Source organism: Phyllobates terribilis, unplaced genomic scaffold, assembly GCF_046119375.1.
Source record: "Phyllobates terribilis strain yellow unplaced genomic scaffold, ASM4611937v1 Scaffold_1__5_contigs__length_1240528914, whole genome shotgun sequence".
Taxonomy (NCBI): domain Eukaryota; kingdom Metazoa; phylum Chordata; class Amphibia; order Anura; family Dendrobatidae; genus Phyllobates; species Phyllobates terribilis.
In genome coordinates this window covers 125,850,903-125,878,344 of record NW_027362761.1, presented here as the reverse complement: position 1 = coordinate 125,878,344, position 27,442 = coordinate 125,850,903, and the positions used below count along the sequence as shown (strand labels likewise).

Here is a 27,442-nt window from a genome sequence, read left to right as displayed (position 1 = left end):
TTTTCCCTGTGTCAGTTCTCATTGTGACACATCTTACTTTATGGACATCTATGGTTTGATTTTTTTGCCTGTGTGGATTGGATGGGTTGTTTCTCACATCTGGTGAGAATTGCATGTCAATAGCACCTTCAGAAAAATATTTACTTGGAAAATTGGTGACGTGATCAATACTTATTTCACCATGAGTATGTGTTACATGTTATTTAAAAGAAAAACTGTTACTACACCTTTTTTTTTATCTTTTATGCCGCAACAGATCAAACATGCCCCACTCCCTCCTCACTGTTCTGTATGTGGTTCTAAAACTACTAGATGAAACCATAGCCTTCAACTTCTGCCAAGTCTGCAATAGGGTACAAAGATTAACCCCCTTTATTCCACAATGCTGTTTGCACTTTAATGACCAGGCCAATTTTTACAATTATGACCAGTGTCACTTTAGGACGTAATAACTCTGGAAAGCTTCAACGGATCCCACTAATTCTTAGACTGTTTTTTCATGACATATTGTACTTTAGGGTAGTGGTAAAATTTCTACAATATGACTTGCATGTAATTATGAAAAAAAATGGAAATTTTGTGAAAATATTGCAATTTTCAAACTTTGAATTCTTATGCCCTTAAATTAGAGAGATAGTCTAATATATATAATCGTCTTATGTCTGTCTTTCTGTCCAGGAAATCCCGCGTTGCTGATTGGTCCGGCCGCGGCCAATCAGCGACGCGGGATTTCAGGAAAAGATGGCGGCCGTTAGCGGCTCATCTGCCGCACGGAGGTCAGCCAGCGACGATGCAGCCGGGAGATGACTGGCGCTAGCCGGTCATCTCCCAGCTGCTCGCAGCAGAAGGACCCTGACCGGCGGCGCCGCTTACCTCCATGCGGTTACCGTCGGGAGATCAGCGGCCCGCTGATCTCCCGACGGCAAGTGTGAAGGGAGGACCGGGGAGCGGCGCCGCCAGTCGGGATACTTCTGCTGCGAGCAGCTGGTCATCTCCCGGCTGCTCGCAGCAGAAGTACCCGCACAGGCAGCGCCGCTCCCCGGTCCTCACTAATACGATTCGCCGGCCGCGACCAATCATTTATCTTGGCGCCAAATTTAAACACCGCTTTGCTGATTGGTTGCGGCCGCTGGCCGCGACCAATCAGCGATTTTTGTGCCAAATTTAAACACGCTCTTCAGTCCTCACTAACACGGTTCGCTGATTGGCCGGTGGCCGCGACCAATCAGCGATAGTGCCATCAAATTTAAACACCGCTTGGCTGATTGGTCGCGGCTGGCGACCGCTCAGCGATTTTGGCGCCAATTTTAAACACCGCTCTGCTGATTGGCCGTGATCACCGGCTGCGACCAATTAGCATTATTGGCGCCAAATTTAAACCCCGCTCTGCACAGAGGTCAGCGGCAATGCAGCCGGGAGATGACCGGCGCTGCAGAAGTACCCCGCCCGGTTGCGCAGCTGACCTCCATGCGGCTACCGTCGGGAGATCAGCGGCAAGTGAGAAGGGAGGAACTGGGAGCGGCGCCGCCGGTCAGAATACTTCTGCTGCGAGCAGCCGCTCATCTCCGCTCCCCACTAATACGATTCGCTGATTGGTCGCGGCCGCTGGCTGCGACCAATCAGCGATATTGGCGCCAAATTTAAACACGCTCTCCGGTCTTTAATAACAGTTCGCTGATTGGTCACGGTCAATCAGCAACATTGGCGCCAAATTTAAACACCGCTTTGCTGATTGCGCCCGGTCGGCCGCATACATATTCTAGAATACCCGATACGTTAGAATCAGGCCACCATCTAGTTAATAGATAACATTTCCCACATGTCTACTTTACATCAGCATAATTTTTGAAATTGTTAGGAAGTTAAGGGTTAAAAGTTGACCAGCAATTTCCCATTTTTCCAACAAAGTTTACAAAACCTTTTTTTTATTTTTTTTAAGGGACCACATCATATTTGAAGTGACTGAGGGGGTCCATATGACCGAAAATACCCAAAAGTGACACCATTTTAAAAACTGCACCCCTCAAGGTGCTCAAAACCACATTCAAAAAGTTTATTAACCCTTCAGGTGCTTCACACAAATTTTTGAAATGTGGAAGAAAACCATTAACATTTAACATTTTTTCACAAAATTTTTTACTTTAGACCAAATTTTCGCAAGGGTAACAGGAGAAAATGGAACCCAAAATTTGTTGTGCAATTTCTTTTGAGTATGCAAACTATTGTTTGGGCGCAAGGCAGAGCTCAGAAAAGGAGTGGCGGTTTGGAAAGCAGACTTTGATGGAATGGTCTGCGGGTGTCATGTCACGTTTGGAGAGTCCCTGATGTGCCTAAACAGTGGAAACGCCCTAGAAGTGACCCCATTTTGGAAACTAGACTGCTCAAGGAATTTATCTAGATGTGTGGTCGGCACCTTGAACCCACAGATGCTTCACAGAATTTTACAACGATCTGTGAAAATGAAAAAAATATATATTTTTTCCTACAAAAATTTTGTTTTAGTCCATATTTTTTTTAATTTTCATAGCAGGAGAAAATGGACGCCAAAAAACACTTTTGAGATACATGGGAAAGTTCAGAAGGGAAGGAGCCCCTTATATATTGGAGTTCATAATTTGCTGGACTGGTTTGATAGTGCTTTGTCACATTGGCAGAGCCCCTAAAATGACAGAACAGCAGACGCCCCCATAAGAGACCCTATTTTACAAACTAAACCTCTCACAGAATTCATCTAGGGGTGCAGTGAGCATGTTGACACCACATATGCCTGACATAATTTTATACCATTGGGCGGTGAAGAAAGAATAATTACATTTTTACCACCAAAGTTTTATTTTAGCCCCAGATTTTACATTTTCACACTGGGAAATTGGTACAAATTTGTCACACAATTTTTGCTGAATGTAGAAATACCCCTTATGTGGCTGTGCAGTACTGCTTAGCCACACGGCGAGACTAGGGAGGGACGGAGTGCTATTTGACTCCTGGAGCACAGATTTTCCTAGAAAAGTATGCAGACTATATACAGAGACTCCAAGTACTAAAAGAGCAGAATCCCCCCTCCCCCTCAAGTGACTCCCATTTTGTAAATTATACCCCTTTGGGAATTTATCTAAGGTGTTGTGAGGATTCTGTGGTCTATGCCAAGCACTGATATCAGGATTTCCATTTAAATCTCCAAGTGACGTAATTCAGATGAAACCCCCTGTGGGATCATTCACTATAATAAGGCAGCAGAGTTACTCTGGACTCCATCTGGCCTCTGTTCAGTGGCATCCTTTTCTTCCAGAGGTGCACAAAACTGTGGCCAACGGCACTTATACAAGCCTAAAAAAACTGACACCGCCGGATCATATGCCAGACGGCATTCACAGTGGCCTATATCTGCCTCATTACAGGGAATCTTCCACCGGGGGTTCCGTCTGAATCACGTATTTCAGAGATTTACACGGAAACCCCGATGTAAGCGCTCAGCGCTGAGCGCTGGATAAATGTGAGCTGAGCCTTATTGCGATCTTTGGGAGGCAGAATGAACAAATCAGCAGCAGGTGAAGAATTGGTTTCATTTATTTTTTATGCCGTTCCTCGTGCGGTATAAGCGATTAGACGACTTTATTCTACGGGTTGGTGCGATTAGAGATATCAGATTTATATCGGTTTTTATGTTTGGCTGCTGTCACACACATCAAGACGCTTTTTTGCATCGCCATATTTTGAGAGCAATTATTTTTCCATATTTCGGCCGACAGTCATGTAAGGGTTTGTTTTTTGCAGGACAAGTTGACGTTTTTATTGGTACCATTTTCAAGCACGTGACATTTTTTGATCGTTTTCTATTCTGATTTTTGAGAGGCAGAATAAACAAAAATCAATTCAGGAATTGTTTGTGTTTTTTTATGCTGTTCAGCTTATGGTAAAATTGATAAGGCAGCTTTATTCTTCGGATCAGTACAATTACAGCAATACCACATTTACATATTTTTTCTTTTTACATATTTATCTTTTGCAGCTTTTACACAAACAATTTTGTAGAAAAAAATTATTTTTGAATCGCTTTCCGAGAGCTATAAACTTTTTTTTTATTTTTCGGCTTGTGTGGCAGCTTGTTTATTGTGGGACAAGGTGACATTTTCAGCGGTACTATTTTTATTGACATTCATCTTTTTGAATGCGTTTTATTCGGCGGTAAGATATAGCATTTTTTTGCCTTGGTTTTTTATTTATTTTTACAGTGTTCACCACTGGGACAGTTTTATAGGTTGGTTCGTTCCGGACGTGGCAATACCAAATTTGTACTTTTATTTTTTTTTTATTTTGTATAATATTAATTTATAGGTACAATACATTTTTTTATAAAAAAAATCTTTTTTTTTTTTACTTTGTCCTGCTATGGGACTTTCACTTTCTGCAGTCTGATCGCAGAACCAGACAATGCTGCAGACACAAGTTAGGGCTCACTCTCACTAAAAAATAAAATAAAAAAATCAGATTGCATTCGTATCAATTTAATCCTATGATGATGTGCTCAGTGGAGTTTTTTTTTGTCCAGCTCCGATCAGATTGCGATCCGGCTGAAAAAGAAAAAAAAATATTGGATTCGGATTGCACGCACCCACCCATTTAAGCCTATGGGTGCGTGTGAAACATCACACTGCACTCGGATCACCAGAGTGCAGCGCGATTCCCGCCGATGCTTTCTCAGTCCCCTCCGCAGCTGTGCTGTGATCCTCTGTGCGAGAGAATCTGAGGACGGAGTACTGACTCCGCTCCCGCTCGCAGCAGAGCAGAAGCCGAGTGTCATTAGCATATAGCATCGGATGCCGTATGCTAGTGGGACCCCGGCCTTAGTTAGATCATGCATTGCGCATTGTTGCCATAACGACATCGGGTCACCAGGGCAACAATTGGGGCCTCACGATGACATTGCGGGGTCTCAGATTCAAGAGCAGAGGGGCTTCTGTCCCTCTGCCTGCTCGCTATATGCAGCATTTAGGGGGTTAAAGTGCAAGAAGCGGTGAGGGCACCGCTCCTGGCACCGAGAGCCGGGTGTCAGCTGTCAGAATCAGTTGACACCCGGCGGCAACTGCATGCGCACAGCCCCTGAGCGCAAAAGCGCCTGGACGTATACATACGTTCAAGGTCATTAACTACCAGGCAACCCGGATGTATGGATGCATCAAAGATCGGAAAGATGCTATCCAGTCACACGATACCAATATGCATCTTCCATATCAGATCGATACGTTCAACGTCTGGCACGTGTTCTCTTGAAAAGCAGCTATTCTGCAGTACCCAGCACCGGCAGCTGACCGTCGGACCACCACTGATTGCATATTGATGACCCATCAAACACACATTTGGCTTTTCAATTTTTTATTTCGCCGTTTAAACATATGGGACTAATTAATTTGATATTTAGATAGTTTGAACTTTCATGGATAACAGCAAATTTGTATTTTTTTATTTTTAAACTTTTTTTTACAAATATTTACTTACTTTTTAAAATTAATTAAAAATATTTTTTAGGTCATAAGTGTCTTGAACCTGTGATAATTTTATCGCTTGTACTATACATTGCAGCATATAGTTAGGTTATGTGCCCACGATGCAGAAATGCTGCATATTTTTTACGCTTCTCCCTGGCAGGAAAAACGCATGCGGTTTTTACATGCGTTTTTTCCGCCAGGTAGAAGTGTTTGTCAAGCGTCTTTGCATGCATTTCTGCATGCGGGTTATCAAGCGCTTTTCCAAGCGATTTTAGCATCACTTGGAAAAGTGCTTGACAACTTGTTCACACTATATAAATCCATGCAAACGGCATGGATTTATAGTAGTGTGACCAAGTTAATTAAAAAAAAAAAAAAAGAATAAGAATGGTAAAAAATAAAAAAATAAAGTTTATACTCACCTTCCGTTGTCCTCTCAGTGTGTTGTCTGCTCCCTCCGGTGTCCTGCACTGCTCGCGCTGTTGTGAAGGACCTGCGGTGACGTCATGGAGTCATGTGATGGGTCACATGACTCAGTGACGTCATGGCAGGTCCTTCACAACAGCACGAGCAGTGCAAGACACTGGATAGAGCAGACAACACACCGGGTTAACAGCGTAAGGTGAGTATAAACTTTATTTTACTTTTTTTTTTTTTTTTTTTTTTACAGTTTCTATGGTACCCAGGTCTGGATGAGAGTCTCCTCTCCTCCAGACTTAGGTACCATCCGCACATAGAAACGCATAATATCCGTGTGTACAAATGTACTGACACGGATATTATGCGTTTCAATGCAAGTCAATGGCTGCGATTACGCTGCGTGTCCGCAAAATTAATGGACATGCTGCCAATTTTTGAGCGCAGCATAAATGCTGCGGAAAAATCCACAACATGGGCATTGACATTGCGGCTTGTCATTGGGGACCATGGGGGGCGGATTACCAAGCGTTTCCCAAGCGTTTATGCTGCGGAAATTCCGCAGCATAAACGCTTGGAAAACGCATAGTGGGCACACAGCCTTAAACTGACATCTTCCCATGAAGCTGCTGGTCTTTATATATAAAGGTTTACAGGGAAAAAGTGATCAGAAGCGAGTAGAAGCACCTACATACGTCCGATTCCTAAATTCTACAGAACTAAAATATTCACAAATAAGTGACAATGTTAGAAATCAGAGAGGGCAGCTTACACTGCCTATGCTTACTTTTAAATGGAAGCTGTCAACTGATGAATGCTGCCCAAGAAGAAACAGGCAACATGAATCAGACAGACCAGCTCCTGCATTACAAACAGGTGAAAGCATGGCTATGTATGAAGTAACTAGTCCAAGAGGGATGACCTCACCAGTTTTCCCCCTAACCACTCACATTGACAGGCCAATCCCTGCCATTTGGAGTTCCAACTGTGTTTTCTCTGACATTCCACAGCATTTCAAGGTAAAAAATGCATGTTTCTAATGATTCACAATTCGTGATGCACATTGTTCAGGCAATGAATCATGTGACATGTTCCCTTTAAAAGGTGGCAGTCCATCTGCCAAAAGCTCATCTGGCTAACATTTATTCCTTTTGATTCACTATACTCACATATTGAGTGCAACCGTGTCGACATGTGTTCTCAACCAGAGAGGAATAGGATGTGGATGGCCCCCCGAGGAGTCAGTTGAGAGACAACACTAAAATTATACTGAAGTGACTGTAGTTACTTTTAACTTTTTTATTGTAGGATCTAAATATAGCAAGAAAATATAATCGCACACCTAAATGCAGCAAGCATGCTCATAGGAAGGAATTAAAAACCTGTTTCTTTACTGGTCACATAATGGACAAGAAGGGCAAGCTAAGAATCACACTGCTCAGCATGTTCTGGACACGTAGAAGGGTTAAGAAAAATACTATTTTCTGCCAGGTTGACAAGCATAGATGTTCTTAATATTTAACATTTAAGTGACCCTTTAAGCAAAAAATATCTACTGTAGCAGTTGAGGCTGTTCTACTACTCAGAGCCCCTTAGGAAATTTCACCTAGTAAAAAATACCTTATATATTGAAAAGAAAAAGTAAATCACGATACCACTGTCAAAACCATTTACAATAAGTGATTTGATAGTCTAAATGTGGTCATCAAAATAAGTAACTTCCGTTATATGCCTAGTTTTAAAGGGGTTGTATTACAAATACAACTTAACTGTTCAATAGACAGATGTCAAGCTTCTTATCAAAGTTTCAACTGCTGGGCCTCCACTACTCACTGAAGTCCAAAGTTTGAGCAATGTATTAGTTGCGAATGTGAACTGCAGCCCATTCAGTATGTATGGGACAGATGAAGTTGCTAGCATACTGCCTCTGTCAGTTAAATAGGCAATGAATAACAAACCTTGTTAAAAAGTTCCCTGCACCTAGAATTATACTCACCAGCCGCTGTCTACATCTGTTATCTACGCAGCTCTGATTAGTCTCTAGCAGTTTGTGACCTGCCAGATCACTCCAGTGTTTGCTGGAGCAATCCAGAAGTCACAACTCAATGAAAGTCTGTGAGCCAGAATGATGCTCTAGTAGACCTGCATTGAGAGCTTGTGACTTACCTCTGACCAGGGCTGTGGAGTTGGAGTCGTGGAGTCAGAGTCGGACTCGACATAAAATGGACCGACTCCAACTCCTAAAATATATAATAAATTGTACAGTAGTTCAATGCAGTTTGTGGGGAATATTTTCCATAAGAATTTGGGAAAGTTATGAAATGCTCTATAAATGTCCTATTCCTGATCTAAGGGTCTAGACTTTTAGCCGAGATTAATCTGTACTACAGTAAATTTATCACTTAAACATGAGCCATGTATGAGGGAGTCAGTGTCATGGAAATTGAGGCATTGGAGTCAGAGACTTGGCTTACCAACTCAACAGCCCTGCCTCTGATGTCAGGTCAGTCAGAAGTTGTGGTCACAAGATGACGGCGTTGGACCAAAGTGGTGTTGGAAAGAGCTGAAGACAGCAGCTGGTGAGTATACTAGATTAGTAGCACCGCTCAAGTGGGCAAATTAGAAACAAAAACACAGCAGTGGTACTTTAAATTTGGCACAGTGACAGTACCTAGACTTGGACATCCCTCAAAACTGATACAAGACACAAATTTGGTGTGGAAGGCAGCCAAGAGGCCTACAGCAACATTATAGAAGCTGCAGGAATTTCTGGCAAGTACTGGTTGTGTACTGAACGAGACAATCTCCTGTATTCTTCAAATGTCTGGAATGTGGGGTAGGGTGTTAAAACGGAAGACTTTTCTTACAAATAAAAACATCCAAGCCCAGCTAGTTTTTGTTAAAACCTTCAAGTCAGCCAAAAGCACATGAGAAAAAAAAGTGTCTGATGAGATCAAGGTTGAACTTTTTGTCCAAAATGTATACTTTGTGTAAAGCCAACACTGCACATAACTGAAAGAACACCGTACCCACAGTGAAACATGGTGAAGGCAGCATTATGTTTTGGGGCTTGTGTTCCCTTCAAAGGGAATCTGTCAGCAAGTTTTTGCCATGTAATCTGAAAACTGCATGAGGTAGGGGTTAAAACGCTGTACTCAACAATGTGTCACTTATTAGGCTGTGTTCCATTTACTCACAATTAAGGTTGTATCACTGGGACATTATCATTGCTGTGACTAGCTGGAAAGTGCCAAGTCACCCAACTCCGCCTCCTCCTGTGATAAGCAGCTGTCAATAGACTATGTAAATAGAGAGCCTGGTGTGGGCAGGGTTAGCTTTCTCCGCTCTGCTCGATGCTGCTTCTAAGAACTCTGTCACAACCGCTGAACCCAGTAACTCAAGTTATACATCAATGGATTCAGGGTCTCTGACTACATCATGCCGCTCTCAGACAAGGGAGCAAAAACATGCTAACAGATTCCCTTTAAGGCACTTTTAGGCTGGCCAATAATCAGGAATGAGTGTTCCTAGGAACGCTCACCTCAAGTTTAAACAGAGTGCCAATCAACTGCCAATGAGCAAAATGCTCATTCAGCAAAATGCTCATGATTTTTAATTGTAACCTGTCAGGTCTGGATTCCCTATGAAAGTAAAAGCAAAGCATGTTAGGTGATAAGCATCCAGGACAGTTCTGTCACAGGTAGTAGTCATCAGAGAAAGGAGAAAAGTGTTTTATGCACCTTGCTCCTTTCCAGTCATGGGGCAGCACTGAGCAGTCACAACTGTTCTCCAATCATGCCCATTGTTCAGTTGTTTGACATCCCACTCAACCTGTGAATGTGCTGATCGGGATGTCAATCAACTGAACATTGAGCATGCCAGGAGAACAGCCCTGCTCTGTACACAGCCTTGATGACTGGGAAAGATCAAGACAGCAGGACTAGAACACGGTTTTCTTCCTTTACTGTAAATTTACTGAAATGTACAGTGCTCAAGAATATGTTGGCGCTATAAAAATAAAATTTATTATTATTAATGACTGCTATCCATGACAGAGGCATGCTCTGGATGCTAACACCTCTAAGATGCTTTACTTTTACGTACATTGGGAATCCAGATCTGTCAGGTTCCCTTTAAAGGGGTTGTCCACTACTATTGAAAATAGCCCAATGTATTTTTATGATGAATAGAAGCTTCTTTGTAATTACCTTCCTCTTCTGTTTCTGCCTGTGAGCGACGCTATCACTGGCTGCTCACAGGCAGCACGTGACCCCCCCCCCACCCCCAGTTGACATGTCAAGTGAGGCGTGACTCAGCTCTGGGGTCCCCGCGGTGGCTGCTGGGCTGTGGGCGTGGTTACCCCCATGTCACACCCTGCATCCACCACGCGCTTTCCAAATGAATGGGGAGAGGGAGAGCGCGCAGTGGATGCCAGGTGTGACGCGCGGGGTAACGCCGCCCACAGCCCAGCAGCCACCGTGGAAAGCAGAAGACAGACCCCCGGCAGTATCCGGAACCATGACATGACATTAGCGGATGTCAGAGCCGGCTGCAGCCGGGGGTCACGTGATGTCTGTGAGCGGCCAGCGATAGTGCTGCTCACAAGCAGAGGAAGGTATTTACAAAGGAGCTTCTATTCACAATAAAAATACATTGGGCTATTTTCAATAGTAGTGGACAATCCCTTTAAACTTGCTTAAAAATTGTTGCACTAGGTAGTACAATCCTGTGTAAACAGGACATGAAAGATGCTGAGAATACGATGGTTCTATACACAAAGCTTCAACAATCATTCTGTGCGAACGGGAAAGTGGTCAGAACGGATTCAAAAACATTTTATTGCCTTGCATGTGTTAGGATCTGCAACATGTACTAAGGAAAGATAGGGGAAAGCTGTCCCTACAGCAAGACTAAGCTGAATGCCTACGATGTAGCGGGCTGCCTGTTCCTAGTGAACAGACCCGCTTTAGTCCTCGGCTAGTCTGAACGAAGACCTATAGCTTTAAGGGAGGGGTCCCTAAAAGAACTAAGGACTGGGACAAAAATGGGACACCTCCTACAAAGAAGTTGTTGCAAAACACAAAGACAAACTGACAAAAAGTACTAGAGGTCCCAGAAGACCAAGCGAACTAGACAGAAAAAGGCACAGAAGCACCAGGCTAGAGAAACAGTCAAACACTGAAGTCCAGCACAGCCAGGAGGGAGGAGCAGGAATATAAAGGCAGATGGTCACGTGACCGCAAAACACAAGATGGAAAAAACAAACAGGAAGGTTCTAACCGCATGTAGCTGATCGATGGAAGTATGAACAGCCAGAATCAGTCTAAATGAGCCCTTAGACATATCATAATAGTCGCATCCTCTTGCAGATAGAGTACATATTCCTTCCCTTGAGAAGCAGGTCAACAATATTATCAAACTCCGCCAACTTGCCATAAAGCCCCACTGAGGTAAGCTTTCATGGTGACCTCCTTATGACTTGTTGCCCGGCATGAAGAGAAACAAGACAGCATAAAAGTGAAAGACTCCTCAATTTCCTTTACTGACTCCACAGCACTGCCTCACTACTGAGCATGTACATAAAGTGCAGCACAGATTCATCTCCACTAAAAGCAGAGATCCTTAGATCAGGAACAGACATTCATAACTTTCCCAAATTCTTATGAAAAAATTTACAGCACATCCTGCATTTAACTACTGTCCCCAATTTATTATATATTTTAGGAGTCAGTCTGTCCATTTTATACCGACTCCATGAGTGACTCGACAGACTTGGAAAGAGGAACATCATCTAGAGCAGTATTTAAGCATTCCTACACTACAAAAGGGATGAGAACTAGTCCATTAACAACCTCACTGTAGATGCTCCTATTACACAGTAAAGGGATAAGACTAGTGATGAGCGAGTATGTTCAGTTAACCCTTTCGGCGAGTATGCTCGGGCCGAGCACCGAGTATTTACAGCTGCTCAGTGATATGGTTAAATCGCTCCCGTGTGCATGATTTGCGACTGACTGGCAGCTTTATTACATGTAAGGAATGTGTAAGAAATAGACATTCCTCACATGTAATAAAGCTGTCAAACAGTCGCAAATCATGCACACGGTAGCGATTTAACCATATCACCGAGCAGCTGTAACTACTCGGAGCTCAGCCCGAGCATACTCACCGAAAGGGTTAATAGAACATACTCGCTCATCACTAGATAAGACTGATAGGAGCCATTCAGTATCCAATGAGCAATTTCTTTTACTACCAAGAAGCACATGCATTGGTTAATGCAGGCTCCTGTCAATCACTGCCACTACATGACAGGAGCCTGTAATAATCACTGAGCGCTCTCCTCTGCAGTGAAGTACAGCACTTATGATTTACTAAGCAGTACAGTAGCAGCCAGCGCCAATCACAGCGACACAACTGAACACACAGGCATACAATCAGCTGTTTATCTGGTCAGAACTGTGCAGGCCACAAAACAGGAGTAGGGCAGATTGACTATGGACCACAGGTTATGCACCCCTAATATAGATAAAAAGAAGTAGGTAAAAAAATGAAAGCTAAACACCATCTTTATGATATGGAAATGCATGGGGAAAATGTACGAACTTTGGCTCACCGTCCAGTAGGTGTCACTGACCAGCTAGGAGCAACAGCTGCAGAAAACTCCTCCTCAGTTTTTAGTTGCTTTTCTACACATTTTGAAAACCGTTCGAAAAGCGGGTGAGGTGTTTGAGGGTGGGGATTAGGAAGTTGATATTAATGTACTTAAACTTTGTCCACAGTTTTGAGAAAGGGAAACTTTATAACCCAGTTGTCCGTGTATTTATAATCTTCTAGGAGAAAATAACTAGTAAAAGTAACTACTGACCTACAAATGTGACCATATCATCTCTGGAATTAAAGTATCAAAATAAAGGTGCAGAGTTGAGCAAAGGCATTTGCAGGTCCCTGGTCTAAACTGGTGCAGAATAGAGTTGACAAAAGCATTTGCAGGTCACGCTCCCACATCAGTACACTGCAGCAGCAGGACCAAACCTCTTCCCATGGGCAGGCATCCTGGGTGCCTCTTCTGATCAGTAGGCCCCACAATGTCTGTACATCACCCAGGCCTACTCCTAACAGGTGCTCATAATGACAGCAGTTCAGTTAGCTGTGCTGAAGTCTAGCTTCCACAAAGTACCAATGTGGGCCACTGAACCAGCATCCTGTGTACAATTATGCTCAACTCTAATGTAGAGGCTTCATAAATATGGTGCTCAGTCCAAATATCATTTAGTGCATTATATGCCAGAAATCTGGTGTAAACTCCTGTACTGACTGAAAATTTAAAAAATAAAAATAATTATAAATTTGTTCTATAGGCTTTATAGAAAAAGATGCTGTAAATGTAGAACTCTTAAACTAAACCATTAACATATTGCTACCAATGCTGTAATATACAGCCAACACTGAGATCTTAAAGAAGTGGTCTACTACTTTTACATTGATGCCCTACATTGATAGGGCATCAATGTCTGATCGGCCGGGGTCCGACACCCCTGCCGATCAGCTGTTTTCGGTGGTAGCGGCAGCGGGAAGTACTTGCGGAAATTGGCCGTCCTACTTGTAGTGGCCGGGGCTTATTGCTGCACATCGCCTCCTATTCAATTCAATAGGAGGTGTATGTGCAAGCCCTGGTCACTACAAGTAGATGGCCAGCTCCACAAGTAAGCACTTCCGGCCAGAGACCGCTGCAGCCACCGAAAACAGCTGATCGGTGGAGGTGCCATACCTAAGGATAGGGCATCAATTAAAAGTGGACAACCTCTTTAAACTACAAGTCTGCAGCTACTGTATGTGACTGCAGATTTGTGAATCCTCACATTGCATGCACCGCATGTTGCAAGGATTCTCTGAGGCCAGAAGCAGCAGGCGCGTGACCGCAAGTATGCCATTTTCATACATGCAGTCATGTGCAGACTAGATGAGCAAAGCCTCACTCAATGCAAGTGTATTGGGTGAGGCCAGATACATTCTAGTCAGAAGGTGGCCAGAAGTATGCCAAACGCATACTTGGTCACATGCCCACACGCTCCCAGTGCCGGAGAATCCTCACAGCGCGCAATGCACACGATGTGAGGATTCACAAGTTTGCAGTCAGTCACTACAGACTTTTAGCTTAAGACTGTTTAAAGGCATTTTCCAGGCACACAAATAATTAAAGCACCGTAAGGCCTATGAGAAATGAAGACACTTCAATTTACTTGCTGTTAAAGGGAACTTGTCACCTAATTTTTAGCTATTAAACTGGCCAGTGTGCATCACTAAAGTTTTTGCCAAAGAAAAGCTCCCAGTATTAGGTTTAAAAAAAAAAAAAAAAACACACTCTCATTAGGGGACCCCCCCCCCCACACACAACTTTTCATTTAGTCATAGGGGTGGCGACTTTATTCAGTCACTGACTTAAAATTATGCACACCCACGGCATTGTATTTGATTGCAGTGACTGGCCTGACGTCACGGCAACCATGTAGCATATCCCGGGCGTGCGCACTGACCGCTTGAGGGCAGAGTGGAGGAGGAACACCGTGACGCACATAGTGTGCATCCTCACACATCATGTAGGCACTGACTTTTCAGCGGCTCCAGAGCATGCGCACAGCTGACCTGAAGCTGGGGCTGTACACCCAGAGTCCGTGTGTATGCCGGGGAACAGATGAGCAGTGCGCACGAGCGGGATATACTACATGGTTGCCGTGACGTCAGGCCAGTCACGGCAATCAAATGCAATGCTGTGGAGTGGTCTAATTTTAAAAGTCCGTGACTGAATAGATAGAGTCGCCACCCCTATGAAAAGGTATGCGAGGGGGTCCCCTAATGATATAAAGTGCTTTTTTAAACCTAATACTGGGAGCTTTTCTTTGGCAAAAAACTTTAGTGCTGCACATTGCATCACTAACCGCACACTGTGGCCAGCTAAAAACAGGGTGACAGGTTCCCTTTAAAATACTGCCGTTTCTGACCTGTCACATGGTCATGTGACCTCCGGCTACTTCCTGCTATTGTCTGTTTAAAGCACAAAACAGGAATTTCCTGTCTAAAAGGAAAAGCAGCTGTCAGTCAAGCACTGCCCTGCATAAAGGAGGCAGGACTCAACAAGCAGCTCTGAGGCGTGATCTGCAGTGATGTCTGGGAAGCATGGCCCGAGATCCCCGGCAAGTTGTGGGTGAATGGACCTCTACAGGGAAAAAGCAAGAGCAGAAGTCACTTCCTCAAAGAACAAGTAAAGTTATTAACTAATAACAGTGGGCAGAGGAGGTGGTGCTTTGCAATCTAGAGTGCTAGCATACATGACAACATTATATATGACGTATTGTTCCCCTACAGTACACGGAGCATGTGTGTTGCCAGTGTCAGCACCTATTACACTGACTGGATAGGACATACTAGTTGAAATGGGAAGAGTGTTAAGAAGGAGAAACCGAGCAGTGATTTATTCATCCTGACAGTTTAGGGGGTCTCAGGACAGTGCCTTGTAGGTGAAATAAGCAGTGCACAGTGGGACTGAGTGAGCGAGCTGTGGGACAGATGCAACTTTGCCTCTTGGGAGATGTAGTCTAAGGCAGAGAACAGGAAGGAATTTCTGAATCCACACAATTGCAAACCATAAGGCTTTCCAAGAGGTAGCTACGGCCATGTGCACACATAATATTTGGTATAGATATAGTATAATAGAAACACGTCACCACGTCTGTATTTTTCAGCCACTCCTGGTTTTGTCTCAAATACTGAATGTGTGCACATGGCCTAAAGGGGAGTTAAAAAAAAAAGATAATCAGGAGAGGGGGACTGGATTACAAAGACAGACTTTCTGCTCTTTTAGTTTACAAACTATATTGGACATATTGTAACTCATCCTGACCGTTCACATGTACACCTGCAACATGATTGTGGGTGCCGATGAGTCCATTTGACAGCTAGGGAATATGAAGAGCTACTTAAAAGGGGTTGTCTAGTACTTTTAAAAATATGCCAATGTGTTTTAATGATAAATAGAAGCTTCTTTCTAATTACCTCCTGGTGCCGTTTCGATTAGAAAGAAGCTTCTATTTATCATTAAAACACATTGGGCTATTTTTAAAAGTACTGGACAACCCTTTTAAGTGTCTGTTCAGACATTCCATTTGTCTAAAACAGAATAAATGTGATGCATCAAATATGCAAAAACATTTCTTCAGTTTTAAAAAACAGAACCCACACGGATCCCATGATCACTGAGGCCCTTCTGCTTCTGTTTGCAAAACTGATGTAATAGATTACTTATTCCATCTGTATGTTGCTAAAAAAGACTAATAGAATATCCAAAAGGACATGTGAAAAGAGCCCATCACTGATGTAGTGAAGCTTGCCAAAGGACTAGAAATTGGATGAAGTTGAAGGGAATCTGTCAGGATATTGGGCACCAGACCCTGATTCCAGAAACGTGTCACTTATTATGATGCTGTTTTCTGTAGTTTCAACGCAAACAGTGTTTTATCAACAGGAGAAATGCACTGTCAGGACTACAGCTCAGGAGACCAGCAGTCAGGCTAGTCAGTGTAACCCACCCCACCACAGAGTAGCAGCTTGCTCATATTGGTGTACACAGGAAGCTGCTAGTCTGGGGTGGGGGTATAGAGAGCAGAAGACTTAGCTCTGCTACATCATCAGACAAAACAGGTATTCTATGAAAACTACACCAACCAGCCCAGTAAGGGATACATCCCTGGAATCAGGCTTTTCTTGCTCTGTTAAGCTGCTCTCAGATTACATAGCAAAACCCACTGAACGCTTCCTTTAAAGGGGTTGTCTCTGCTTTTGTGGCAAGTCTGAAGTCACTAACTAGACCAGGTGGTTATGTGACTGCGAGTATGCAATTATGCATACTTCCAGCAACATTCAGACTTGCGCTCAATACCAGTGAAATGGACGAGGCCGCGAACGTCTAGTCTGAATGTGACCAGGAGTATGCATATTGTACACTTGCGGTCTCACTTCTGGCACTGCACAAAATCACTGATTTCTGTGATAAACCTGGCAACCCCTTTAATCACAGCTTAAAGGGGTCATCCACTACTAGGACAACCTTTTCTTGAACTAAACGTTCGGCCCGGATAAAATAATAAAGCTTATACTCCCATCCCGTGCTGGCGCCGTTCCAGTGGTGTCGGCACTCATGTTCCCGGGGCTGCCGTGCGGTTGTTATGACATGTGACCCCGGCACCCAATCAGCGCTGGCGTCACTGTCCCTGCCTCCTGTTGAATTGAACATGAAGAGGAAGTCCGGGCTGCGGCTGCTCTCACTTCCTCTTCATGTTCAATTCGACAGGAGGTGGAGACAGCGCTGATTGGGCGATGGGGTCACATGTCACAACACAAGAGCCCCAGGACCACAAGTGCTGACAAGTGAGGGGAGTAGAAGCTTTTATTACTTTATCGCGGCCTAGAGTGGGGGATGACAAGGAGTTGTCCAAGTAGTAGACAACCTCTTTAATGTCACTAACTGCTACGTCCACACTTTCAGTTCAAAAACACCTTCAGGAAATGCCTTTGGAGGAGTCTTATTTCCACTCAAGAGACTCTTGGGGCGGGGGGGGGACTGACTTGGGGTGTGTTCAGACAGTCAGGAGACTCTGTAGGTTTGACGCTGTGTGTTATGCAATGTCCAACCCGCAGCGGCCAGATGTTACAGCATAGTGGATGGGATTTCTAGAAATCTCATGTCCACTATGCGTCTGCGGCACACCCACGGAAGCTCACATGCGGTGCGTCTTTCCAGACTGCAGCATGTCACTTTCTTGCAGGTCTGCAAGCAGGTTTTCCCCATAAACCTAACCTCTGAGGAAAGTCCGCAAGCGAAAAAACATGGTGCCGAGCGGAAGCTGCCGGCAGCTATTCCGCTGTGTGGGGGCCGCAGGCGGCTCCGGACAGTGTGCACATACCATTATACATGCTACCATTTAATGCAGTCTTTAAGACAATATACAAAAAAAAGGAAAATACCCATAAAGTCTTAAAAATGGCATCGTTCCCCGTCCAATGGTGCCACGGGAGACTGTCACAGGCATCGCTAGGGTACCACATTAGCTCCTAAACATGGCTGCAAAAAAACTATAGAAACTTGTAGGAAGCTGCAGATTTGATCTAAAGTCGCTTGTGCCCTCCTTTCCCGCAGCCAGAAGCCGCACACACCTCAGTGCCCCTTCACACTAGGCAGCTGGCACATGGGGCCTCCTTCCTATGTAATAAAACACCTTTTGCTCAGGCCGGTGACTGGCAGAGCAGGGCGCCATGCTGTGTGAGGAGAGGACAGTCCCGCCGTTCTAATAGCGCATGTGACGCCCCTAGAAGGCGGAAATACGGGCGCTCTGAGGAAAACTGTTCTATAGAACGGTCCGCATTGCCGCACGGTTCCCGCCATTTCTTTAACACTCACATGTCTAAGCTGTTGAGGGAGACCTTGTCGGCTCAGCATCCGGGGCGTGTTGGGAGCGCACACCACACCAGAAACCACTTTCCTCCACCGCAGCCCAGGTCGCCAGAAAACCGGCACCGGACGAACCCCGGGAACCCGAGCGCAGCTTCACCCCGCGCTACACCGCTAACTGTTAGCGAGGGGTCGCCGCCCGCGAGGGCCAGATATAGTTTCCAGCTGTGACGTCACAGAGGCGGAGCGAGTGGAAAGTTAACCCTGGAAGAGTAGAACGAGAACGTGTGAGAGCGCAGGTGGACTTGATTGTGCGCAGAGCTGCCCGTGCACCTGCTTCTACCATGGGTTGGCCGGTCCTGGTTACTGCAGATAGCACTTGGTTATAGTTAGGCTCGGGCAGTGATAAACTCAGATCCTGATGCTGAGCTGATGGCTAATGCCAGGCATTCTATGGGATTAGTAATTATTACTAATGAGGTCTCAGTCCTGAAGGGGTCAGGTGCACACTGTGGAGTAGCTTATAGTCTTCCAGCAATTCCATTCATTGCTGATTGTACTGGGCAGCCAACCCTTGCTCCACAGCTTGCTGCTATGATAGATCTAGGACGACTAGAAGCCTGCAGCTGAGATATTTGGGCAATTTCAACTCTTGGATTTGCACTTTGGCTGAAAAAAAAAAAAAAAACCTTTCTATAATAGAACACCACAATAGAAAAGCGAGAAGGTGAGTGCAAGGCCTGGCAAACAGCAATCCAGATGTCAAACTATAGACAAATAAAAAAGGTTAAAGCCCACTTTTTTTTTTTTTTTGCAATTTTGGGCTACCACTTTGTGTCTAGACCCAGATATAAGTTGTGTACTACTTGCTTGTGAGCAGTCTCATATCTTAGAGTTGCAGATTGGCTGTTATATATATATATATATTACACACTATAGTTGTAAATGCTATAGAAAACTAAAAAGGCTAATTAAAGCCCACTTTTTTTTTCTTTTTTTTTGCCTGCTGCCATATACATATATTATACAAGCGTGTGGACACTAACACACACATGTATGTATATATACGTGTCCACACGCGTGTATAATATATGTATATGGCAGCAGGCAAAAAAAAGAAAAAAAAAAAGTGGGCTTTAATTAGCCTTTTGTTTTCTATAGCATTTACAACTATAGTATATCATTTATTCTATTTCTTTTTAACAGCCAATTGGCAAATCTAAGATATCAGGTAGTACGCAACTTGTATCAGAGTCTAGATAGAAAGTGGTAGACCAAAAATTCAGCGGGCATGCACGCTGTAACATAAGAGCGACAATCATTTCATTGCCATGTAGTCCTATCCTAAATGAATTACCACTCCATTTTATAAATCATGACCAAACGTATAAAAACTGGAGATTTTGATAGAATTATTTCCTTCCTGCAGTATATATAAATTGTTATTTGGGGGGGGAGTGCAGGCAAAGCCAACAAAGTGGGGTAAGCCAAGTTGTGATCAGGGTCTTGGAAGCTGCACATGCACAGGATTTCTGGAAGTGCAGTAAAGCAGAGCCCAGTTTGCTCACTGAAGTGACAGGTATGTTCTATATAGACTTCTCATCAGTAGCAGTGGGCTGATGTGCAGGAGCAGGCTGCTGGGATTTACTGCTGCCTGACAATACAGAAGATGGAATAGACAGTGGTTTTGATGAGAATTTTTTGAGTAAGCATTATAGTACTGCCTAAAACTATAGGCAGGGCACTCTCTAAAATGAAAGCAGTAAATATAATCTGCAAGTCTACAATACATGTAATCAGAACTAAGTAGCCGATTACCGAGTAGAGTCCACTTCCCACTACTATTAGTGTGCTGTGTAGAATGAGAAGCCATTTGCAGCTGCTCACCTCTGCCCACCAGCATTAGGGTGAGCTGCTATCTATCTATCCATCATCCAGCAGTCTCAGATACCATGCACTCCTGTAGCTTCTGTTGATCGCCTGACATGCATCCACTTACCTTTCGCTGTCAGCCTGTGAAGGATGCTGTCTGCCCTGATGGCTGGCGATGTAGCAGTAGCTGGGCTGCTCTGTATGGATTACTGGCTGCAGTGCTGGGGCTACTTTACATCAGACCATGCAAAAGAAAGTAATAAAAAAGAGCGCAGCCCTGTGCAAGTGTCACTGCTGACAGCGTAAAGTGGGGAGCAAACAAAGCAAGGGCTGGGGACGAGGCGTCACAACGTGTGCCTGCTTTATTGGAAGTCTTCCCTTATTACTGCGCTCTTCCCCGATCTTAGAATTGGAGCTATCTGCTGCATGCTCCAGGTCCCGGAAAATGGGGAGGGGAGAGAGAAAGGTGGGGAAGTGGGTGATGTAAAATAGTAAATGAGGGGCGTGGAGCAGTGAGAAGATGGTCAGTAGCGGCGGCGGCACCGTGCAGCCGGCTCTGCGCTCCCTCCTGCACCTGTCCTGGCGGTCTCTCCTGCACCTGCCCTGGTCCTGGCGCTCTGCGGTCTCTCCTGCACCTGCCCTGGTCCTGGCGCTCTGCGGTCTCTCCTGCACCTGCCCTGGTCCTGGCGCTCTGCGGTCTCTCCTGCACCTGTCCTGGCGGTCTCTCCTGCACCTGCCCTGGTCCTGGCGCTCTGCGGTCTCTCCTGCACCTGCCCTGGTCCTGGCGCTCTGCGGTCTCTCCTGCACCTGCCCTGGTCCTGGCGCTCTGCGGTCTCTCCTGCACCTGCCCTGGTCCTGGCGCTCTGCGGTCTCTCCTGCACCTTCCCTGGTCCTGGCGCTCTGCGGTCCCTCCTGCACCTGCCCTGGTCCTGGCGCTCTGCGGTCCCTCCTGCACCTGCCCTGGTCCTGGCGCTCTGCGGTCCCTCCTGCACCTGCCCTGGTCCTGGCGCTCTGCGGTCCCTCCTGCACCTGCCCTGGTCCTGGCGCTCTGCGGTCCCTCCTGCACCTGCCCTGGTCCTGGCGCTCTGCGGTCCCTCCTGCACCTGCCCTGGTCCTGGCGCTCTGCGGTCCCTCCTGCACCTGCCCTGGTCCTGGCGCTCTGCGGACCCTCCTGCACCTGCCCTGGTCCTGGCGCTCTGCGGTCCCTCCTGCACCTGCCCTGGTCCTGGCGCTCTGCGGTCCCTCCTGCACCTGCCCTGGTCCTGGCGCTCTGCGGTCTCTCCTGCACCTGCCCTGGTCCTGGCGCTCTGCGGACCCTCCTGCACCTGCCCTGGTCCTGGCGCTCTGCGGTCCCTCCTGCACCTGCCCTGGTCCTGGCGCTCTGCGGTCCCTCCTGCACCTGCCCTGGTCCTGGCGCTCTGCGGTCACTCCTGCACCTGCCCTGGTCCTGGCGCTTTGCGCTCTCTTCAGCCTCCAGCCCGGCTTCTGTTGGCGAGCAGTGAGCACGCCCACCACGGAGCCCACACCCAGGATGAGCAGCGGGGGGCGGCCCAGTTCCATCTACTAATTACCTACAGAGGGGCATGCTTTATGTTTTCTTCCAGGAGCCAAGGACTTGGCAAGGTCACTGCTGGGATGGACGAGCCCACATCGCCCTGTGGTGCGCACGGTCATGTATGTGATCTTGCTGGCCGTGCACAGGCGGCTGGGAGAAGCTCGCTGGCTGATCACACCATGGCATTACTTTCAGGGAATCTTTCTAGAAGGGGCGTAGTTCTCAGGCTTCCTAGCCAGCTGTCATCTACCTGAGGTCTTGCTACTTGATGATGATGATGGCCTTCAACCCAAATGAGTAATCAATCATCAGGTTCCAGTCCAGACTGCCTCATGTCCTTTGTTTCACTCCACGATCGCCACCTATGTCCTGTAGAGCCTATAGAGCTTACTGAGGCATCTTAGCCTGCCCTCCAGCCTGTCAGTGACATTACAAAGTGTCTGCATGTAAGAACACATGCCATCCCATTGTACTGCACACAGCTCCCCTGCCACATAGGGTTAATGTAAGGGACAAGTTCCTGCTTCTTTCACATGGTGTGTGGGACATCCTATGTAATAACTAGGACTCCTGATTTTTCAGATCAGACTCAATCTATAGCTTGTTTCTTCTGTCACACAGTCCATGTTTTGTTCTCCTGACCTGTGGAGGGCTGATGCTGGATATGTTGGCTAAATCCTATGATGATGTAGCGATGTTTCAGCACCATGGAGAGTTTCCTAAGCTCTGCTGCCTGTTCTGTGCTTTATGATTCTTCTTAGCATGTCTCCAGTAAGGTCTGTAAACTCTACATAGATGCAGCCTATTCCTCTCCTCCTTACAGTATAGGGACACGATTGTTGGGAATGTCAGTCTTCCCATAAACTCTCCTAGATCAGCTATGCAAGGCCTTCTTATTTTAGTAGGTATGTAGAAATTGACTGCTTCCTCTGCATTTTATATCCCATGGGAAGAAAGAGTAGGGAAGGTTAAAATCCATCCTGCCTGATCCTTCTTTGCTCATGGGACCATAGGGCAGATGAGATGAGCATCAGATTTTTCAGCAGTTTACATCAACAAAAATGTTGTTGATGGCAAGATGAAAAGCTCTTTAAAAAGTAATTTTTTTTGTTTATTATGAGCAAAGCATTAAATATTTGTAGTGCTTCCGGCCAGTACCAACCAATGCACAATTTAAAGATAATCTGTCAGTAGGATCAACCCTCCTAAACCGTCTATATAGGCATGTACAGTGCTGGCCAAAAGTATTGGCACCCCTGCAATTCTGTCAGATAATACTCAGTTTCTTCCTGAAAATTATTGCAATCACAAATTCTTTGGTCTTATTATCTTCATTTAATTTGTCTTCAATGGAAAAAACACAAAAAGAATTGTCCTAAAGCCAAATTGGATATAATTCCACACCAAACCTAAAAAGGGGGTGGACAAAAGTATTGGCACCCTTTGAAAAATCATGTGATGCTTCTCTAATTCGTGTAATTAACAGCACCTGTAACTTACCTGTGGCACCTAACAGGTGTTGGCAATAACTAAATCACACTTGCAGCCAGTTAACATGGATTAAAGTTGACTCAACCTCTGTCCTGTGTCCTTGTGTGTACCACATTGAGCATGGAGAAAAGAAAGAAGACCAAAGAACTCTCGGAGGACTTGAGAAACCAAATTGTGAGGAAGCATGAGCAATCTCAAGGCTACAAGTCCATCTCCAAAGACCTGAATGTTCCTGTGTCTTCCGTGCGCAGTGTCATCAAGAAGTTTAAAGCCCATGGCACTGTGGCTAACCTCACTAGATGTGGACGGAAAAGAAAAATTGACGAGAGATTTCAACACAAGATTGTGCGGATGGTGGATAAAGAACCTCGACTAACATCCAAACAAGTTCAAGCTGCCCTGCAGTCCGAGGGTACAACAGTGTCAACCCGTACTATCCGTCGACATCTGAATAAAAAGGGACTGTATGGTAGGATACCCAGGAAGACCCCACTTCTTACCCCGAGACATAAAAAAGCCAGGCTGGAGTTTGCCAAAACTTACCTGAGAGAGCCTAAAATGTTTTGGAAGAATGTTCTCTGGTCAGATGAGACAAAAGTAGAGCTTTTTGGGAAAAAGCATCAACATAGAGTGTACAGGGAAAAAAAAGAGGCATTCAAAGAAAAGAACACGGTCCCTACAGTCAAACATGGCGGAGGTTCCTTGATGTTTTGGGGTTGCTTTGCTGCCATTGGCACTGCACTGCTTGACCGTGTGCATGGCATTATGAAGTCTGAAGACTACCAACAAATTTTGCAGCATAATGTAGGGCCCAGTGTGAGAAAGCTGGGTCTCCCTCAGAGGTCATGGGTCTTCCAGCAGGACAATGACCCAAAACACACTTCCAAAAGCACTATAAAATGGTTTGAGAGAAAGCACTGGAGACTTCTAAGGTGGCCAGCAATGAGTCCAGACCTGAATCCCATAGAACTAATGTGGAGAGATCTCAAAATGGCAGTTTGGAGAAGACACCCTTCAAATATCAGGGACCTGGAGCAGTTTGCCAAAGAAGAATGGTCTGCAATTCCAGCAGAGCATTGTAAGAAACTCATTGATGGTTACCGGAAGCGGTTGTTCGCAGTTATTTTGGCTAAAGGTTGTACAACCAAGTATTAGGCTGAGGGTGCCAATACTTTTGTCTGGCCCATTTTTGGAGATTTGTGTGAAATGATCAATGATTTGATTTTTGCTTCATTCTCTTTTGTGTTTTTTCCTTGCAAGCAAATTAAATGAAGATATTACCAAAGAATTTGTGATTGCAATCATTTTCAGGAAGAAACTGAGTATTATCTGACAGAATTGCAGGGGTGCCAATACTTTTGGCCAGCACTGTAAGTCATAGAAAGTTGAATAAAATGATTCCTTGATCCGATGTCTTATTCCAGAGAAATCCACGTTTTTCTTATATGTAGATGAGCTGTTCAGGACTATGGGCCAGACATTGGTCTGCATGAAAATCGGCTGACCTGATCTTCTCAAAATCACATTTTTTTCCTATTCCCCCATGACAGCACCACCTGAGAGAGGGATCCACCCTTTAAAGACAGGAAACCTACAGAATAAAAGTGCTGTGCCCAGGGGTGGATTAAGAGTAGCCAGGGCCCCGGGCAGTTTAGAAGGTGTGGCCCACCCCCACCCCCAGGTACGCAATGGATCACGTGACATGTCACTTGATCCCTTTTTGGTAGATCATTTGAGTAACACACAGGTGCTCTGGTGCAGATGTGTAGATGGAAAAAGACAGACAGTGTCGTGCATAACGCACCGTGCAAATGTTTCTCTTGTATACAGCACTATACATAACACAGCACTATATAAAATACAGCAGGGGTGGGAGATTCATTTTCCCGAGGGGCCACATGAGAGACCGTGACTGTTGTGGAGGCCGAAGCAATAGGCTGAAATTAATTCTGCTCAATATTAATATTCACTTATTAATTATAATAATTTAAATTTAATTGCATGACTTAATATTGAGCACAATTAAGTATGCGGACATCCCCCTATATACAGTATGAGTCCCCACATAGCTCCCTATATCCAGTATAAGCCCCCACAAAGCTCCCTATATCCAGTATAGGCCTCAATATAGCTCCCTATATACAGCGTGAGGCCGCACTCAGCTCCCTATATACGCACACATCTACAAATACACGCAATTCAACATGCATAGATATATTCACATGCATATATTAGCACATGTATACAACCTCCGCTACATACAAATACATTTTGGATGCGTTTACAGCCCTTGATTATAGCATTCAGACACACAGCACTCACCTGCTGGGCGGCTTGCCTCCGGTCCTGTCCGGCCCACACTCCTGGATCCTGTTCTTCAAGTCTCCCGCGCTCCGTGATGAGGAGGCTGGCAGACACGACCGCGCACAGGGGGGTGCGTCATGCATCTGCTATCCCATAATGCCGCCGGCCTCGCACAGCAGCACGCAGAAGTACAGTGCCGGCCAGCGGCTGCTAAGACTGCAGGCCCCTCAGTTGGTTGGGGACCTGTGCAGCTCTCCCCTGCTTTGCAGTGCGGTAGTCACAGGAGGTCCAGGGCTCAGGCAAAGAAGTCCCCAGATTTACAGCGACACCACTTGCGCCACCAATGGTGGCACACAAAACATTATAGTGAGGGCAATCTGGCTATGGGCCCCCCCGGGGCCCCGTGCGGTAGCCCAGATCCAGATTACCCACCATTATAATCCGCCTATGGCTGTGCCTCTCCACCGCTTCAGTTGGTTTCCTGTCCTCGGAGAGGGAGCCTACAATCTGGAGTTGTCCAAGGGAAGGATCGTCATGGGACAGGAAGAGTTACCCAGGCCTGACCCGGTTGCCTGGAAGAACGACCGCGGGCTTGTAGCGCCAGTATCAGGTACTGTAGGCACCGACACTGGTCCAGTGGGGGTACATGCGGGCGTGCGAGATTGTGGAGACCCATGTCCTCTGGCATGTCTCTGGCTGTCGCGCTGTTCTGGACTGAGCATGTGTGAGGCACGCTGGGAGGTAGTTTGCTCCGAGGACGTTGCGCAGGGAACACGTGAAGTGGAAAGATCACATCTGGTGGGGTCCAGAGGAGGCATGCACAGGAAGGAGACACTGTAGTGGTCCCTCATTCAAAATGAGGTCTGAGCGCAGATAGAGCGCTTGGGCTCCAGGCTCCGGCTCTTCTTCCTAAGTGTAATGAAAGAAGCAGTGGCACTTGCACGAGTGGCAGAAGAAGCGACCAGTGGAGCGGAGTGAGTTGTGAGTCCACAGCCTCCAGAGAGGAACAGCCTTGTGACTTGGTCCACCTTCAAACCAGTACCCTTAAGTTAACAGCTGGTGGTGAGTGATCTTCGTGAATGTTCACCTTGATAATGGGGCACTTTTCTTGTTAGTTATTAGAAAGGCCTAACAAAGTTAGCACAAACCCAAAAATAGGGGGTGTGCACATTGTAAGACTCCGTCTGAGCCAAGGGCCTCATGGGCTTAAGTTTGGTTTCAGGTACGGAAGCTAGTCCTTGGACCTCTAAAATTAGCCGCATGTCATGGCTGCATAGTGCCTCATGATTGGGCTTCAGAGTTAACATAGGCCGAGCATGTGGTTGACTAACACTCAGATATTTTCACTGTTGTCCGCTATATCAGTATCTGTCTATCTACTCCAGGTACGTAGGAGGGCACATGGTGTTAATACAGCACATTGTCTCTGAAGACTGCCCTCCAGCTGTGCCTCATTAATTGGCTTCTTTGGCTGGGGATAGTCTGACAATTGAGATGTACCACTGAAGGTGAAGGTATATCCTGAATTCAGATGGATTACCCACTTAAATGTAAGTCTGAGTCTAGTCTCGTGTCTCACACCTTCAAGTGTGGCCCTAATCTGTGCCTTCAGACCAGTGCCTTTGTGACTCATTGCGCCTCGATGCCTCATGGTATTTTATAGTGCCTCATAGTAAAAGTATCGGTTTCATATCTACTTAATGTCTGACAAAACAGAGTTCAGCGAATGTTCACTATGCAAGGCAAAGTTACCAAATTCGGTGGGTCCATGGCCATTCTAAACTGATGGGCTTGCCATTGTCAGATTGCAGCCACTTCGCAGTTGAGGTGGGGCGAGTACCAGCCTGGGAGTCTGGGTGGGAATCCCTAGTT

General features: G+C 45.7%; 1 protein-coding gene across 15 annotated transcripts in view; it reads right to left on the bottom strand.

Moving 5' to 3' along the window:
• The window catches only part of ELAVL2 (ELAV like RNA binding protein 2), a 167,195-nt gene extending 144,989 nt beyond the window's left edge, over positions 1 to 22,206 (bottom strand). For 2 of the 15 annotated variants that reach the window (XM_073667095.1, XM_073667156.1), the window contains exon 1: positions 21,792 to 21,983. In XM_073667095.1, the coding sequence (XP_073523196.1) occupies positions 21,792 to 21,805 (14 nt within the window). In that variant the 5' untranslated portion in view covers positions 21,806 to 21,983. The other 13 variants (XM_073667067.1, XM_073667177.1, XM_073667184.1 and 10 more) reach the window with 11 other exon arrangements.
• Between the last annotated feature and the right edge of the window lie 5,236 nt (positions 22,207 to 27,442).